The 18711-nt window shown below is 37.0% G+C and overlaps 1 protein-coding gene across 5 annotated transcripts in view; it reads right to left on the bottom strand.

Moving 5' to 3' along the window:
- RAB11FIP2 (RAB11 family interacting protein 2) overlaps nucleotides 1–18711 on the bottom strand; it is a 133487-nt gene that overhangs the window by 83938 nt on the left and 30838 nt on the right. For 4 of the 5 annotated variants that reach the window (XR_010838818.1, XR_010838819.1, XM_067024558.1 and 1 more), the window contains exon 4: nucleotides 18385–18430. Coding sequence is in view for 3 of the 5 variants with exons in the window: in XM_067024558.1 (XP_066880659.1) it covers nucleotides 18385–18430 (46 nt within the window). In the remaining 2 variants the exon portion in view is untranslated. Of the gene's footprint in view, nucleotides 1–8274; nucleotides 12636–18384; nucleotides 18431–18711 lie in introns of those variants that run through there. The other variant, XM_059052915.2, reaches the window with a different exon arrangement.

Raw genomic sequence — 18711 nt, 5'->3', positions numbered from 1 at the left:
GCCCTCCAAAGAGCTTGCTTCAAGTTACACCCCAAATGACCTAGTATCCGTGTCCCCTTTTCCTGGCAAGCCTGTGCTTTAACACAGCTGAGCAACCTGATAGGTAAAACATGGCATCTTCTTTGTCTATTCTAATTTGCAGATGTTCATAAGGCTATTTGGATTTTTCTTCTGTCTGCCTTCTGAGTATTTTCCTAGTGGTCTTTTTCTTATGGGTATATGAGGGCTTTTTATATTATAGAGAAATCAGACCTTGTCTGTCATTTGTGCTGCCATCTATTCCCCTTTTTGCCTTTTGATTTTGTTTATTGGATTTTTTGGTGGTGTTCAGATGATTTAAAAGTTGTCTGTGGTCAAATGTATCTATCTTTTCCTTTATAGCTTTAGGTTTTGTGACTTGAATAGAGAGGTCTTCTCTGCTGTAAACCAAACAAAACAGAACAAAACCCCCACATTGTTTTGATACATCTTATATTTTACGTTTAAAATTTTAATCCATATAGAATTAATTTTGGTATAAAGAGTGAGGTGTGGATTTGAACTTGTATATTTTTCCAAATGGAATTCAGTTGCCTTAAATCTATTTATTGACTGACCCACCTCTTTCCCATTGCTTTGATGTTTGTTTTTCGTCTTTTGAAGGTAATTACTCTCAATTAAAAAGCTAAATCAGACTCATTAGATCTTGGGTATGAAAATTTTTCAGTTAATTTGATTTAGAAGGTACTAGCAAAAAACATCCTTTTAAATACAATTCTAAATCCATTCAGCAGTTGGTACTTATTTTTCTCCAAACCCAAAACTCACTTGTCCTAAATGCTGATGAGGGTTTCTTAAATACAATTTACTTTCATTCATCTTTCATTTCTCAGTGATACGGCTGCAACCCAAGTGGTGAATGAAAATGAGTTCTCTGCATTGCAGAAAAGGATAACATAGACCATCTGCATCATTACCTTTAATTATCCAAGAAGTGTCCCTATACTGGAGATAATTCCGTGGGTTTTTTTGTTTGTTCCAATCTTGCTTGGAACACCTCTCAGGTTTCAACTACATTTTAAAAAAAATTAAACTCATGGGTTAACACAGAGAGTCATGGAAAAATTGCATATGAGCTCATCCTTAGTTCTTCATGCTACCAGATACATCTACCATTACCTCATTGTCTAGGATCAGTATTTGTCAGATGACATTGAAGTTCTACCCTCACAAGAAAGTAACACTCAAGTGCAATCGGTTGGTGCTGCCATGATGAACTTGAGAGGACTGAACTGGTTACTTCAACTTGAATAGGCCTTAAAAGATTCAAAAATGCTCCTTAAAAAATGGGGGCGGGGCTTCCGCGGTGGCGCAGTGGTTGAGAATCCGCCTGCCGATGCAGCGGACACGGGTTCGTGCCCCGGTGCGGGAAGATCCCACGTGCCGCAGAGCGGCTGGGCCCGGGAGCCATGGCCGCTGAGCCTGCGCGTCCGGAGCCTGTGCTCCGCAACGGGAGAGGCCGCAACAGTGAGAGGCCCGCGTACCGCAAAAAAAAAAAAAAAAAAAAAAAAAAAAAAAAAAAAAATGGGGGCGGGGCATGGACTTCACGAGCCCTTGGTAGACATCACTGATGGATCAGGGCCCTATCTCCATTTGTCCATCTTGCTCCACTCTATTATTAGCATTTAGAACAGTGCTTTGCACATAGCAGGTATTCAGTTTGTTGAGTTGAAGGATGGAGAGAAGGATGGCTCAATGGGTGGCTGGGAGAACCCAGGTGAGGCTTCACCAACTTCCTTGACACAGCAGCTGTCGACTGAGCAATTATAAACACTCAAGATGAGATTTATTTACCGAGCAGCACTGAGGTTTTATTCTGGACTCATTTTTCCGGACTATTCAACGAAAGACATATATAATAAGGAAAGCACTTCAGTTAGAAAAGCCTATCTTGCCTGGTGTTCTTATCGAAATGATTTATTTATTTTTGTATCATGATATAATTCAGAAAACTGTTTTTATATCTAAAGTTTCCATAAGACTCCTAAACAAAAGTGGATCAGTAAACTCCCTGTTTTCAATTAGGGACCACTGAAGTTTTCTTTCTTTCTCATTAGTTACAAATATAAGCCAAATTAGAATGAGAACTCCTCCCTTCATCAAGGACAATGGAAAGTGTTTTTATAATAGCCATGGTTGCGATATTTTAAAGTACAGATAATTAAAATCTCAGCATGCTGCCAACCAAATCACGTACAACGAAAAAGTACAACCTTCTTTCACCATATTTCAAAGCACCAGCACTGAAGTCCTCCTTCCCCTCCCTCCTCTAACAGGCATTTACTGAGGACCTGGAATGTGACACGCGAACTCTAAATGGGAGGGCAGCAAAGGTGACCAGCTAGCTGGTTCTGTTGGGCTTGCATACAAATGAGCAGGGCGTGTAGACAAGTGGACAAACATGAAGAGTTGCAGGTGACCAGCCCCCACTAAAGTAAAGGAAGGAGTGAAGTTGACTAAGCATGCTTCTTAAACTCTGGTAGACGGCCTGTAATTTAAGACGAACATTTATTTCTGCCTGTTCCCAGTTTATACTGGCAAGGTTTTGGTAGCAATCATGTCTCCTCTAGATCCAACTTCCACTGCTTGTTAAAAACCTTTTTTATTCATTTCAAAGGGGCTGGCTCCCTTAGAAGATAACATCACTGTTGATAATAGATGTTCGTAACAATAATATGGATTTTAATAAAAAAAAATCTGATCACTCATTCAACAAATGTTATTGAGTACCGACTAAATACCAGGCACTGTGCTAAGCATCAATGTTGGGGATACAGTGACCAGAGGCTCAAAGTCTTTGCCAGGAATTCTCTGTCTATAGCTTTTAAATAACTAGTAGACTCAAAAACAAGGACAAATCAATGTACAAGACAGTGGTTTGCGGGAGGTCAGCAAAGATCGGATGGGGCACTTTGCACGCAGTGGAATGAGCAGGATTGGAAGAAATGCCAAATAAAAAATGTATTCATACGATGCCCCATCCCACAGACGAGCTGAGGTGATTTACAAACATACATACAATTCAAAACGATGAAATAAATGAGTCGGGACAAAGAGAAATACGGGTATAAAAATGATAAAGGTAGGAGTAAGTTCACCACGCATACTGAAATTCATTCAGCTACTAGAGGGTGCCGAACACTACAGATTGCCCAATGGAAGAGAAACTTAGATGAGGCTTGTCCAACTGGTTGACTCCCTCCACAAATAGGAAGAACTCAGCACAAAGACAACTGAAAGGCATTTATAAAATGATTGGCCAGTCTGTGGAAATCAACAGAAGGAACAGTCCCAAATTATTTTAGGTGGATAATAATAAATACCTAGAGTGTCTGTGATAAAAAGAGTAAGGATCAGACAAAAGGTTGAAATAATATGCTAATACCCCCAAAGAGTGAGTTCTATGCAATAGTCGATCAGAAATTAAGGTGTGGTACACAGCTGTGGTCTTATTAAGGCTTTTGACAGATGTGCCTTTGGAGTCTGAGGTCCACCCAGTGAGTGAGGTTACTCCTGCTATTGTGAGATCCAAAGGTAACAATCACTAAACAAAGAGAAGGTCTGATTCCGAGGACATCTGGTTTAGGCATCAGAACACAAGAGTTGAAAGCAGTTAGAGAAGGCACCGCTGAAGGGTGAGTACCAGGCTTAAGACTTACCATTGGCCAGACGTTCCCATGGCCTGGTGGGAACTAAATTTTGTCCCACGTATATGCCATTACGGCCCATTCTTAGAGGCAGGTGGCCTCACAACAGGTGTCTAGGCTACAGCTCATCAGGTGGTGTGACCTTAAGTGACAACAGGGCCCCTGGGAGTGAGCGAGTCTCCTTAGAATCACTCCCAACCGACAGGTGGGTGGACTAAGAACCCAGGTGTCTACATGCAGCTGAGCGACTTAGGAAACCTTTCAATCTTTCACAACAAGGTCCCTTGCTCTGGGGAGACCCACCCAGGGCGCCAACCTGCCCCCATCGTCCACCAGTTCAAAGGAAAGAAATAAATAGCTTCAACCTCCAACAGGATTAAAGTACCATCCAAGGCCTACGATCTCGCTGCACCCAGCTCAGTGTTTCCAAGACTACCAAATTCAACCTGATGCTCCCCCCAAATCCGTCCTCCAGGGATGACCCCAAGACACCCAGGTTGTCCTAGTCCCAGCCTCCCTCTTGGGCCCGCTTCACAAAACAGCCTGCTTATCCTGGTTCCCATGCAGCTGCCGCCGTTACTCTGCAGTAACTTCGCACACTTAATGAGGTATGCTCAGAAGGACGATTCTAAGTAGTACTAATGCCAATATTTTTATTTAAGATCTATTCACTTAAAGTCAGAGGGACATCTTAAGGCCACTCAGCAGCACAATTTTCCCAGAATAAGAAAAGAGCTTCAGTTTTGGAAAGACTTCCTGCTAGATTTAAGACCACATTTTTTGTTTTTTTAATTAAAATGCAAGGATTGTCTTCACAAACTCTTCCTGAATATTTCATGTGTTTTCTGCTTTATTTGCTGTACATATCTTCACAGTGTGCATATTATTCAAGAATTCCTAACAGATGGTCTCAAGTGCTACATATTATATAGCATTAAGTGAATAGCTTGGTAAAAAAATGAGCCAAGGATTAAAATATTTTATAGCTTATAAATCATGAAAGATGTTCAGTTAACGGTATATTAATAAAATATCTTTAAATGTAAACATAAAAACACTAAATACTGCTATTGGATCAGTCAACGGTTTATGACAAATGACTTATTTCTTAAAAGTGCTTGTCCTATACGGTTTCAGATTATAACCTAAATTAATCTGAGGTTGGCAACTAGTTTTCCTGTGAGCCTGGCCTACTGCCGCCTTCCCCACCCAATTCCGCAGGCTTTTCCCGCCACTTCCCCCTCATTAATGCCTCCTTCATAACTAGGAAAGGAAATGAAATTCCTAAGCCAATGTTGTTACTCTTTGTCTAACTTTAGCAAAATTTTGCCGAAAGAGGTTGAAAGCACAGGTTCAAGTTCAGGATTCAGAATCAGACGTGATTTGAATGACCTGTGCTCTCTAGTTCCCTCTCTGCCAGAGGCTAGTCTCATGTTTGGCACTGAAGTTTCCACTGAGGGTTTGAGAGTGATGACTGAAACAAACAAGACCAAAAAACCCAACAGTTTTTGCCAGTGTTCAGATGTCTCTGAATCCATGTTACACTGTTAACGTTCTAGCCATTTTTCCACCGAGGAATAAAAACCAATAAAATACTCTGCTATTGGATGTTCCTCTCTCATATCACCCTTATTTTAAATTGTTATTTTTAACCTAATGCATAATGGTCTTTTCCTAATCATCCAGTGTTTCTAGTATCTGATGCAAGATCTAACAAGACTCTTACATTTCATTCTAGATTTCCCTAGAAACGAGAACTCGACTCAGTTTTGATTGTGAAAATAATGTAAGCTTTTTATGAACTATTTGACAAAATGATTGTAACTAGCAAAGTTACAAAATGCCTGTTAAACAGAACCTCTCACTTCAAGTCACAAGTTGGCTTCACTTGTTATATTAAGGTTCATTGCCCAATTCCACACATACATTCAAAAATTTCATTCTACCGCATTCCATATGTGGCTGCATTTTCTGTTTCCTTTCTACACTAATTATCTTTTACCTCGGTTTTCAAGGCCTCTTGTGAGGCTGAGAAAGATGCCCTCCTTAACCAAGCTTGGCCGCCACGTCAGAACAAAGGAAGACATTCTGGCAGTTTCGCATTAAGGCCCATGTGCATTTTTTCCTTCCCCATCACAACAGCAAATCTTACTGCACAAACAAATCAAGATATCAAAGAATCAACGGTATTAACTATGTATCTACTCTGCATAACGCATTGTGCATTATCTTACAAGCATTCTATCTATATGAAGTTTCATCAGACTTAAGTTTCTTCAAAACACAAAATATTCATTTTATCAAAAAACTAAAAAAACAGGTTCATAAATAAATTCAGGACTGGCAAGGAAAATTACATTAAGTTAAAAAAAAATTCTCTACAGTACATTAAACTAAGAAAAAAGGGGGTGGGTGGGTCTCTATCTCAATGGTAGTCAGATTTGAACGTGCATTTGAAACACCTGGACGGCTGGTTAACAGAGCTTTCTGGGTCCAATGCCCAGAGTTTCTAATGCAGTAGGTCTGGAGTCGGGCCTGAGAGTTTGCATTCATTCTTCCAAGTTCCCAGGTGATACCGCCATTGCTGCTCTGCGGGCAACACTTTGACAACCAGTGATCTAACCATCCAGCTTTCCTGATCTGGCTGGCGTCCAAAAGTACAGTAGAATTTTAAATAGTGGATGTACAAAATCAAAGAAACTATGGAATCAATGACCATTATATTTCAATTGAAATATGTATTTTATACCCTAAAAACACACACACACACACACAGCAACACATTGACTTTAGATGACTGGAAATTGTCACATACCATACGTGATGTGACCTTAACACAGGACAGTATTGTGCTAAACTGATCTTTGGGACACTAATAGTTTTTATATAGTTTTTTAACAAAAGGCAAGACCGTCATAAATAAGATACTGAAAAATCATAACTACCACAAAAGGGGATGTATCAGATACTAGATAACATTCTAAAAGGCTCTAAAGAGCAGAGCGGTGGCTCTCGGACTGTAACTCAGATTCACTGCGCTGTTCTCCCTCTGAAAAGCATCTGCACTGCCAGGCTCAGGGGCAGGCGTACCCGAGAAAGGCTTTTTCTTTACTGCTGTAAGAAATTTCAAATGAGCTCTACCCTCTTAACAGATTTTTACATGAACAATACAGTGTCAGTAACTGTAGGCACCATGTTGCACAGCAGACCTCCAGAACTTATTCAACTTACGTAACTGAAACTCTGGAGTCACTGGATCGTTACTCCCTATCCTCTCCCCCCTCCCTCCCAGGAGTCTTGAGCTGTGATTCCGTCTTACGCATCACACATGCCCCGCACGCCCCTTGGCCAAGTCAGGTTTTGATTAAACACAAGATCATCCGTGGGGGAAGTAAACAACTACACTCCGCACTGTTCTGATGACGACGATGACGGTACCTCAGAAACAATGACTAAGGCAAAGACTGAGCACTAGTGGCCTGCGGTTTTGTGGGTTTTTTGTTTGTTTGTTTTTTTAAAGAATCAGTTGCTAACACGTGGAAATCATATTTCACAGAAAATCTACATTTTCAGTCTCTGAGATGATCAGGTTTAGCAACCCTGGCCTCGCTTTCATTTCCACCTGCCCTTTCTGAGAGAGGCACAGCATTAGAACAAACCTATGTGGAAAACAGCCACTTTAACAGAATAATGACTCTCTACCTTCAAATTACCTCAAATATTTGTCTCGGTAGACTAAGAAAAAATAAACGTGTGTGCTGCAGATAGACGGAAAGGGGAACGATCCAGAGAAATACCAGGGCAAGTAAAAAGATACAATAAATGGGCCTCGAAAATTGAGGGCAATTAAGGACCAGGAAGGTGTTCTGGCCTGCAGAGAACTCCCTTGTTCCAAGAGGGCATGACTTACCTTCAGGACCGCTACGTGCGGATCACGTCTCATAATCTAGAATAATACAACTGCTTAACACTCTGCCACACCCACACCCACACCATCGTCCCAGGCCCTTAGATTCCTGCTTCCCTCAGACGGCATCTGGGATGGACAGGCATGTACCTGGACTGCAGGCTGAGAGCGCTGGAAGTGGGCATGAATTAGTGGTCTCTGCCATGAGCTCGACACTAAAAACCAGTGAGAAATGCCATGGCTTTGCCAACTCTACTCTACTCTTGAGTTCCACAAATAGCTGTTTTGTTAGCTGTCTTCAATTTCCTCTGAAAGCCTGTACAGTCCTTACCGTAGAGGGCTGTTGTGAAGAATAAATGAAATAACGCATAAAGAGAAAGCACTCGGCATAGGTCTGAGCCCCTGTATAAATACCCACAAGTAATTTGCTACCAAACAGTAAGTTCTGTCCCCGTGAGGGGACATCTTATACACAAAGGGCTGCTAAACAGTGTCCACGCTAAACCTTACTTTTCAAAACTATTTTCATAGTGAAGTGAGTCTGTAGGTCTTACAGAATACTTGCTGCCATACATCAAATGGTAACAGGCGTCCTACTGTATTTTTAAAAGACAAGGAGGGCTCATGTACAAATGAATATTCATGCTGTTTTATCTGCGATAAGAAATTATGACAACCAAATTAAGATTAAACATTTTAATCAACTATAATGAACCAATAATCATATATAAAAATTCTGATTCATGCATCAGATTACATAAATTATACAACTGTCATGTTACATAATGCTTACATACTTTGGAGTTTGTACCTGCAAAAATGTATACAAGTTACTAGAGCATTTTACTAAGTGTAATACTCTGCAGTTATAAATAACGCTTGTTGTATCTTTCAAATACCTGCTAAATATACACATTTCTAGATCTGCAGCATTTTTTTTGTACCTCAAAATCAAACCACCCCTAAGATCGAAGACTGACAGGCCCAAATGTATCATTTGTTACAGACCTCAATTCCATTGTAAGAGTGTATTTTTTGACATGGAAAATAAATGAAATAAAATGTCAACTCCAGTTTAATGCTTGAAGAGCTCCTACACTTCTTATTAAATACACCAGAAAACCCTTCTTATGCAGATTAATTAGTTAAGATGCTACCTATTGCATATTAAATACCTCCAATGATTGCATCTGGATTATTAAACTTATAAATCTGTGAAAATGGGGGCTTTCGGTGTGTGCTGACAGACCCTTCCATGTACGATCATGAACCAGCAGCACTGTGATCCTTTAAAGAGATCGAGGGAATGAGCATGCTTCCTATTTCATTTACACACACACGTGACACCAACCATATCTATAAGACATATGAGCACACAGACATCAGAAAGTTTCACCTTGTTTCACAAATCCAAGGTAGGCTGCTTTTTCTAAAAACCTGAGAGGAAAAAAAAGTTCTAGTGTAACAATTTCTAAATATATTAAAGACAGCAATTCTTCTTTTTTTTTTGTTTGTTTGGTTTTTTTTTGAGATTCTCCTTGCTAAAGAATAATCACCCTTATGGGGGTGGTAGGCAGTGGGGTGTGAGAGTAGAGGAGTTGGTGAAGGATGTGAGGAAAGCAAGTCTGTCACTAGAGAGCTGAGTTTTACTTAGGTTTCCATTCATGAAACCCTTTTAAATACAGGCAACATTTTCACAGCTGGAAAATTACAACGAAATCTTCACTTACTGCTAAAAGCAACAGATGTAGTTATGTATAATCTATGGATAATACTACGTTCATGGGAGGATGGCAAAACTAGGCTCAATGCAGAATACAGCAGCAAAAAGCAATACTTAAATAGTTTTCGTGAATGGGCGACACATCATTTTATATACAATTCTAAGATTTATTCCCTGGTATTTAATAAATGAACCTGAAGCCTACGTGGTAGCACAGTTATGTTCAATACTTTGAAGCTGAATTTTAGAACTGGGAGGGGAGCTGGTCGTAAAACTATATACTGTTTTAAAAATATTAGCAGAAATATTTTTAATTATGTAACAGAAGTATGTTAGCTTAAGACAGGTTTGAGACTATTATAAACTCTGCAATTGAAAAAAATCCTCTTATTGGTGGAAATATTTTTGAGCATGCCTTTTTTAAGCATAAAAGCAAAAGTAAACTCTGTCTATAAGTCTATTGTGCTGCACGTTATTTAATGAGTACATATGTTTTATTTCCTTGTCTAAGTTACTAACAAAATATACCATTAGAATACTTAAAAGTTATACTTTGCAAAATAAACGAATGTGATCGTTTGGCCTTTTTTCCTACAACGCTAAAACTTAAAACTACTCTATTTGCACTTCTGCCCACAAACACAGGCAACACTGTTATGTTTACTTAGGAACTCATTTTTACTTTTTGTTTTTAGTTCCTTATATTGACCGACTGATGATGAAAATATATATATAGTCAGTTTGATCCCAGGTCACGAGTGAAAGAAAGTTCATAAACATCGGAACAGAACATTTCGGGCAGTGATAAATGCAGATTCAGTTTTCAATACAGTTCTTGTCTCAGAATTAAAGACAAAAATATCGATGCAGTTATAACCAAATCATTAACGTATGGATAAGTCTAATCCTTAACAGTTTTTATACAGGCAAAGAATCCTCCTTAAAAATGAATTTCCTCATAAAAAGAATGGCAGGCCCTTAACCATACTTTTTCATGAGCTCTATTTACATAAAACATATCCCCAGTACAACACTGGCATCGTGGTTCATTCTATAAAGAGTAAGTTTGGCCAAAACATATTAAAATATCTGCAGATAATGTCGTAATACTGCAAACACATGGATTTTAGTACTTTTAAAAGTGTAAGAAGAGCCTCAGTTACACTAGCAACAGAAAAAACAAATACTAAGAATTGTGCAACGTTTAATAAATGTTAACTAAAAATGGCAACATGTTAAAAAGAACTACCAAGACCTCAAATGGGAAAATAAAATTCGATACCAGATTGTGTGGTTTATTACAGAAATTTAGAAGTGGAGGAAAAAGTTGGTGAAAGCTATTTTTCCTTGTCTCCTATTAAAAATTATTTAAGTATTTGCATTTCAGAAAAATTTTCAGAATTTCAAAATTTATGCTCTCATAGAAAAACTGAAGAAACTCAGAAAAATACAAATAACAAGGGATTTTAGCTTGTGAATATAAGCTTGGCCAAGTATTATCTGATTCAAAATATTAAACTGAGCAAAACTATTATATGTGCTTTGTATTTAACTCTCAATGAAGTCTTAGTAGAGATAAACATTAGACAGAAATGCATCTGGTAAAAGATTGGGGAATATACGTCTCCATATACAGGTGAAGTTTTCATCTTAAATTTCCTTTAGAAAACACAGATTCAGTATTTCATAGTACGTATTTCAGATTTTTAAAGTTAAAAAATCAGCAGATGATTAGTAATGTTTTTATATCATTTTCACTTCAAAGACTAATTTTGTACAAATATATAAAGAAAACTCATGCGAGTAGTCAACATTTTTGGGGAGCAGACTTAAAAACAAAGCCGACACAATTGTGTGATATTGATCTATCCTTACAGGGTGGCTGTAGAATAGTGTAAAATGTCGTGCTAGTAAAGATCTATTCTAAAAGCTCACCCCTCCTTTAGTAACTCTTATTTTGGTTCAGAAACCAAATGCAACCACCTGTTCCATTATTTATGTAACTTGAAACCAAGCTTAATTCTTCATTCCTAGAAACTGCTCATTGCTTTGGGTTATCAGGCATCAGAATGATCACCTACTCCCCCCCCCCCCCCAAATTATGTTCAGATATAACTTCCTAATATTTTCTTTGCTAGTACTGAATATTTTAAAGACATTCAGAATCTCAACAAATCACATTTGCTTATCTTCTGCTTATAGCTCAAACAAAACTCAAATATTAAGATAAAAAATTAATTCAAGAAATTCATGCCGTTGCAAAGTTAATGAAGTTTCCTAAAATACATCGTTCTTTAAAAGGGGGCTTTAGATCATTACTTTTGGAAAAAGAGAAAAGATTTGATGCTGGAATAATATACAGTAGCAGCTTATTTTGCAACCAAGGTTCACATAGTCAAGAGTGATTTGAAGCAGCTTCTGTGTAACAAACCATTAGAGTAGCAATGATGATTTGTTTTGCATTGATAGAGCACACATATATTTTCAAATTAAGAAATCCTAATTGGTATCCTAATTTTAGAGGCAACCAGTTGTCTTTAAATGTTCTAAAAACACATGTATATATGAGGTATATGCATGTATTTTATATACAAAGATACATGAACAGAGCATTCATGTACATATATGCATATAAAATATGAACTTTTTGTTTAGTAGTGTTTATAATGAGCAGTATTCCTGCAGCTAAATCTGTACAAACTGACTTCTGAGAAACCAACCACAGTTATCAGCTCTGCCTGATGAGAAATCTGTTCCTGAGGAGTAAGTCATGTACTTCTGAAGGTACTTCTAGGCCTATGGCAGGTTAGTGGGCCGGCACCAGCACCTAAGTGAATCCTAAGGAACTGCCTGTTCACGAGACTCTGGCCCATTTTCACTTTAAAGGTTTAAATTATTTAGCTCACTTCAAAGGTCACTCTTGATAGTCCCCGCGAATATTTACAGGTGAAACAACTCTTCACAACGAAGGAGAGTATGAAGTGAAACCTGATAGTGTGGTCTCTCTCAGTAACAAGCTTTGCTTCTATTTTTTCCTCTCTCTTTCCTCCTTTCTCTTCTCCCCCATTACCAACGCAGTGGCACTGGCTTACTAACTACTGGAGAATTTGCCGGCTTTCCTGGACGGCTCGTAGGGCACCCTGAGAATGCCGGGCGTCTCCTCCATCACCCGGACTAGGAGGTTGTCCAGGTAATCCTCCAGCTCCCGGATGTGGGAGTCTTTCCTCCTGAGGAGCTCTTTGTGTTTTACCAGCTCCTGTAGTACCTCCTCGTAGGTCAGACTACGATAGCCTGCGGTGGCATCAAAAGGGTTGCTGTCCTAGAACAGGATAAAGACGGTCGCTTTAATAGACAGCACATCAGGGGCAAATTATGAGTTATTCTGAAGTTCAACTGTGTCAAACTTTTCTCTATCCTTGGCTAGAACCAATGTGACAGTTCACAGAATGGCTAGCCAGGTCTGAGAAAAGGACTAAAGCAGATACACCAAAGCCTTGATTACAGCTCTAAATTCTTAAATATAAGAAAATGACCATGTAATTTAAGATTAAGTTAAGAGATAAAATGTTCAGTAATAAACATAATTAAAATAGACAAAATCAAAAGATCTGCAAGAATTAACTTTAGGAAATGTAAGAAGCTACTGAAAACTATACATTTGGATACTAGTTTAGTCCTCGTGGAATTGCTTCCACTGAACTGAAGTTTAATGTTATGCCTTTGCCTTTTTATTGAAGATGGTTACAAGAAACAGCAATATCAACTCTGCTTCTCCAGTTTGCTATGAAATGTTGATGGCATTCAGAACTAAATCCATGAGCATCCTTTATAAGAAGCTCCATGGGAGTAACTACAGTTTTAACGTATAGGCAAATAGAACCTTTTCTCCTCTGAGTAACTAGTCTATTTTCTCCTCCTAGTACTAATACCTATACAATTTATTTTATTTCCCTGCCTTGGTTGTCAGGAAACTCAAGAGTTCAACTACAGTCATGCTAACACTTAAGATTAGTATACTTGCATTCTCTCCCATTTCACTCACTTTATTTTGTTTAACCTTATTCTGTTGGTGAAAAGTCTCTTAACACAAAGGTACAAACATAAACCCAAAAAAAGGCATTGATTCAAATCATTCTTATTACAAAGCATCCTAATATTAAAAGAAAAATATTTCTCAGAAATTTAATCAAAGAGGCACTGTAACATCATCTATTTAAAATGCGTAATATTTAGATGTTTCATTATGTAAAATATGCCAAAATATAAAGTAGCAATCTTTATGCCTTCTTATACATAGTTCTATCACTACACTCAACAACTTAAAATGGTTTTCATCACTTTCTTTCCAAACATTTCCATTTGGCTTTAAAGAAAATAAACTAAAATACTGAGGAAATTGGCCTTGCTCTTAAGGACTAATAGTATCTAATCTATTCAGTGGAGGACGGAGAACAAGGACTGGTGAATGTAGAAAGGTCTTTTTTTTTCCTTTTTTGTCATAGGAGTTATAATTTGTCTGTATTCATTTTCAGGATCTATTTTAATTTACTCCACATCCAGGAGTTTTCATCAGTAAAGCCAAAGTGTAACTTTTTATCCCCTCCTCCCCAGGCCCCACGACTTTAACTGCACCAGAGAAACAAGCTAGAGCACAGACACCAATCTGATGCTTGTGTTACCCAAGCACACTCCCTTCTCTAGGACAAAGGCAAAACAATATTCCTGGCTGAAAACTTCTCCAATCCATAGAATCTCTCAGGTTTTGCAGAGAAGATATAGCTTGCACCACGCCTTCAAAGATTTTGCCAGGCAGAAATGAGTAATGGGCATCTCAAGCAGTGGCTCTGCTTGTTCAAAGGAGGAAGCAAGGTTCAAGGCACAGTGGCCAATAAAGGTGGTCAGTGGAGTATGGCTGGGAAATAAGGTTCAGGACAGGGCACAGAGAGAGAGGCTGAAACAGTGGGTTCCAAACAGACCATCAAGGGTGTCTGATGCTATCACACTTAGTGTTATGGGAAATGGAAAGCCCATTGAAGGTTTCTAAACAGAGGAAAGATGACTAAAGCTAAGTCTTAGGAAAATGGCAGCAGTGGGTAAGATCATTTAGAGGGACCGCAGTTAGTTACAAAGCTATTTAAATAGTAAAGACAAAAGTTAGGAGGAGCCTCTACTAGATTAACAGAATAGAGAGGATGCTAAAAGGAAGTTTAAAAATGACTTATTTTACCATTAGAAACTGGGTATAGATACAACTTTGTGAATTAGATTACCTTTGTCCCCCAAAACATTTCAGAATATTGCTTTACAACAACTAAAGGACAATTCTGGAGATATGTGTTGGTTTACTTTCTATTCTCTTCTCTTTCAGATCAATTAACTTTTTGTTAGAATAAGTATACACACATATTTACTAGTTTAATTGGTCATAAGTAGTCTAGAGGTACAAAACTTAGATTTTCCTAAACACATTCCTATTGACATTTATTATACTCAGCAAGTTTCTGCAGGAAAGATAAGACATACCATAGACCTAAGTATATTTTAAACATTAATTAAAAATAAGCTAAAGTTTCTTACTTTAACCTAAGTAATTCTGCACAAATTTGAGAAAGAAACCCACCTAAGTCTCACTTTCCTTCTCTGATAAATGAGATGTTCTCTAAGGTCCCTTTCAACTCTAACATTTCCTGGTCTGCAAAGAGGTTTTTCAGAACTGCATTCTAAAAAAGTGATTATGTCCAACTAATGTGATTTTATTTTTCTAATACAATATTTACTGGAAAATAGCAGTTCTTGTGAGAACTGCAGGGATTAATGAAATTAAACTAAATGGGATTCATTACCAATTGATTGTTTCACTTTTTTTCTTAATTTAACATAATAATAGCATCAGACTGGGCCCCTCTTAATCAAATTATACATATATGAACTGATTTCTCCAAACTAATTAAGTGATAATACGCAGTTAGAAAATCATTTATATTGTTACATTTAACACTATACCAGTGCTACCAGAGAATGTAGTTAAAATAATTTTTTAACATTTCCCTACAGACAATGAGGATGAAAGACATGTCAAAAAATTCTTATTTTGACATAAGGAGTTTAAATTAATGCCATGATACAAATCAATCTAAAATTTAATCTCTCAAAATAATCAATTATTATCCCACAATATTGTTCAACACCTAAGATATAAGCCATAATCTAGAATATACAAATCCATTATTTGGCTTACTTTTCCCCCTCACAACCATCTAATACTTATGGATTAACAGATTTCTTGGAAATACAGTTCTGACCTTTTCAATAAATTTTCCATTTGTCCTTTTATGTGAAAAATTTACCCCAAATTTCTACATCAAGTTTTTATGCAAAAAAACATCTTAGAAACACATGTACTATAAACTATATTCTGGAAAAGAATATAAAATAATTAAAAACAGTTTTATGCTTAGTTCCACATTTTATCCCATATTTGAAAATCATGTAAACCTTCTAATTTTAGGCATAAGATTCTTATAAATTGACTAATATACTCAATAAATACATCTATCCTTCTGTTTGTTGAAATAATTCCAAATAAAATAAAGCTTAATATTAACTAATACAGTAGGAAATTAAAATATTTTCTGGTTACAAAAATTATTTTGCTTAAAGAGGAAAACTCTCAGGCAAATATAAAAATGAATTATTTTTTCAAAAGATACTTTTAATACTGTTCTTGGAAAAACTAAAATTGAGAAATCTCCAAACTGGTAAAGACTCAAATAACCTAACATGGTCCTGAGTACTCAATAGTTTTTCCTCTAGCACTCCATATAGATGGCACATATGTTTTTAAGATGTCTTCTTATATTGAAATTTAATGTAAATTTTTCTTCTCTCTTCCCTTTCATAACCAATCCTTTTTCATTCCTACCCAAACTGTTAAAAATTTCCATATGCAGATATAAGAAAATAAGAGTTGGGTGAGTGAACAGAATTATTACATTAAGTTGTCTAACTGGAATTTTAAATAACAGTTGTGCAAAATACTTTGAGAATTACTAGTGATCTATTTTTACTTTACTCACAGTCTAGCCTTTTAAACTGGGAAATGTATATTTTTTACAATATTTAAATTTCAACAAAAGCAAATTATCAAGACTCAAAATAACTGAAGATTTAAAGAAAGGTTGTCCTGGTAACCAAATATTGGTGGGGTACTAACTGACACCCAAGGCAACTAGAGGAGAGAGAGAGAGATAAGAAGAAGGCTTGGCATTCTCTGATCATCTCATTATTGTTCTAATGAGGAACTTTGCTCTGGGAATATCATCTCAGCTACTTTCACATCTTTTGTGCTACTCCCTTCATCTCCCTTTCAGTTCTTAATTAGGCCTTAAAGAGCTCACACTGCCCTTTCAACTGGCTACTGCTCCTGTTTAAACACTGCTTTCACAGACAGGTGTTGGCACTAGCGTATAAGACATACAAACTTAATTACAAAATACTATGTCCAGAAGGGGAAAAAAATATAACTTGGTGGACAGCTATTATTGAAGAACTTAAGGTAAATTACTTCAAACATCTTCTAATCTTCAACATAAAACTTGTTCACATACTTTTTGTCAAAAACGATCAGTAAGAGGGTGAGCTTTCTCCCCTTAATTGTATCTTTGCAGTAAATTAACAACACCTCGTAATCCTTTAACTGGCATTTAGAATAGTTAGTATTCCAGAGAAAAATAATCACACATCAAGGATTCTTTTATCACCTTTAAATCCCTTAACTAAAACAATTTTCACATTTTATTTCTTTAAAGAATTCTAAGGATGCTTTTACAGCAATAAATTACAAGATTTGGAAAAGTACATTTACAAGCACATAGAAATTGTAATTAAGGTTACTTAATAAACAATAGCGCCACATTAAATCGATTTTTTGATGTCGCATTTTGTTTGAGATTAAGTAACGGCCTGATAGAATTCATTTTACTATCTGATCAAAGGCTGACTTCATATATTCTGACGTTTCTCGCCAGTCTGCCATAGTATAAAGACTTGAGTATTTATGAAACATCAAAACGTACACATCATGTACATTAAAACAGCAAGAACACAGTACAAAGTCCTCTGCCTCTATAATGTTTTCTACCATTTTAGAGACAAATGACTACATTTAGAATGGTTTACACAACACCATGGTTTCTTCTCAGCCTATCACACCATAGAAGACTGTGATATGTTATTGCTTTGAAAAATTCTTATTATACATCTGGATCACACACATTAAGGACAGATGGTTCAAACAGCAACCCCCAGCCTCCTGGAATAAAGGCTCTATTTCTGTTATTCAGTGAGAATTTAGTTTCCTACCAAGACATGTGCCCATATTTTTGTAAAGCAACTTATTCTTTCTAGGCTTAGTATAGTATTTAGAATAGACTGAAGATGTACTGGAACTCGGAACAGTGGTCGAAAACTGGACTTCAAATAACAATGAAATGAAGTTAAGATATCTGAATAATCCTTGCAAAATATGTGAGTTAATTTAGCTGGTCGCTACGAAGCCTGTTAATATATTTGGTTTTGTTCTGACTTGGACGGTAAGTGTCCTAAAGGATCTTTCACACACACTCCTGGTTAAATGGGTCTCTGGCCAGGAAGCTCTTCCTACTGTGAACTGTTCACAAGCAGGTTTAGTCTCCCCTCAGCCTGATTTACAACAACAGTAACAAAATGCAAGCTTTCTCCACATACTCTTATTTCACAACTATAATGTTGACCTGACATACAGCTTTCACATCGATTTTTAAACAGTCTGCAACAAAACCTGTATATTCTAAATTGGCTTCAATTATAACTATGTTTGCATACACTTCCATAGATCATACAAAAGTCACACCCTATGGTATATTAAAGATAAAGTTTGAATTTTGCTTTTTTTCTTTCTCCCTAAATCATCACACTACGGGTAACTGAGAGATTCAAGGAGACCGAGGCCTTTTTAGAAATGTGCCCCAGACAGAAAGACAGCTTGTGGCTTGGTTTTTGGTAATTCTCTAAGCCCCTTGGCAACTTACCGGGATTTTCCTGAGGTCTTCATTACTTGTCGGATTCATATGAAAACTGAGCAATAAAAGACAAACATAAATGTTAAAAGCGTACCATAGTACACGTGGGAGGAAACATAAAAACAGAACATTTTAACGAACATTGCAATAACAATTTCTAAACTCCTATATTACCTGAGTGAAATTTAACCCAGGATGTAAAAGAAAAACAATATTTACTAAACATTCTAAAAGCAGCTAGTTTAAATTTTGAAGGAAAACCCTTCAGTATTATTAGAACTGAAGAACTGTACCTCTAACATGTAGTTTCTAAACATCTTTAAATATAAGCAATTT

The sequence above is a fragment of the Kogia breviceps genome, chromosome 2 (assembly GCF_026419965.1).
Source record: "Kogia breviceps isolate mKogBre1 chromosome 2, mKogBre1 haplotype 1, whole genome shotgun sequence".
NCBI lineage: Eukaryota > Metazoa > Chordata > Mammalia > Artiodactyla > Physeteridae > Kogia > Kogia breviceps.
This window is presented reverse-complemented; position numbering and strand designations above follow the sequence as displayed.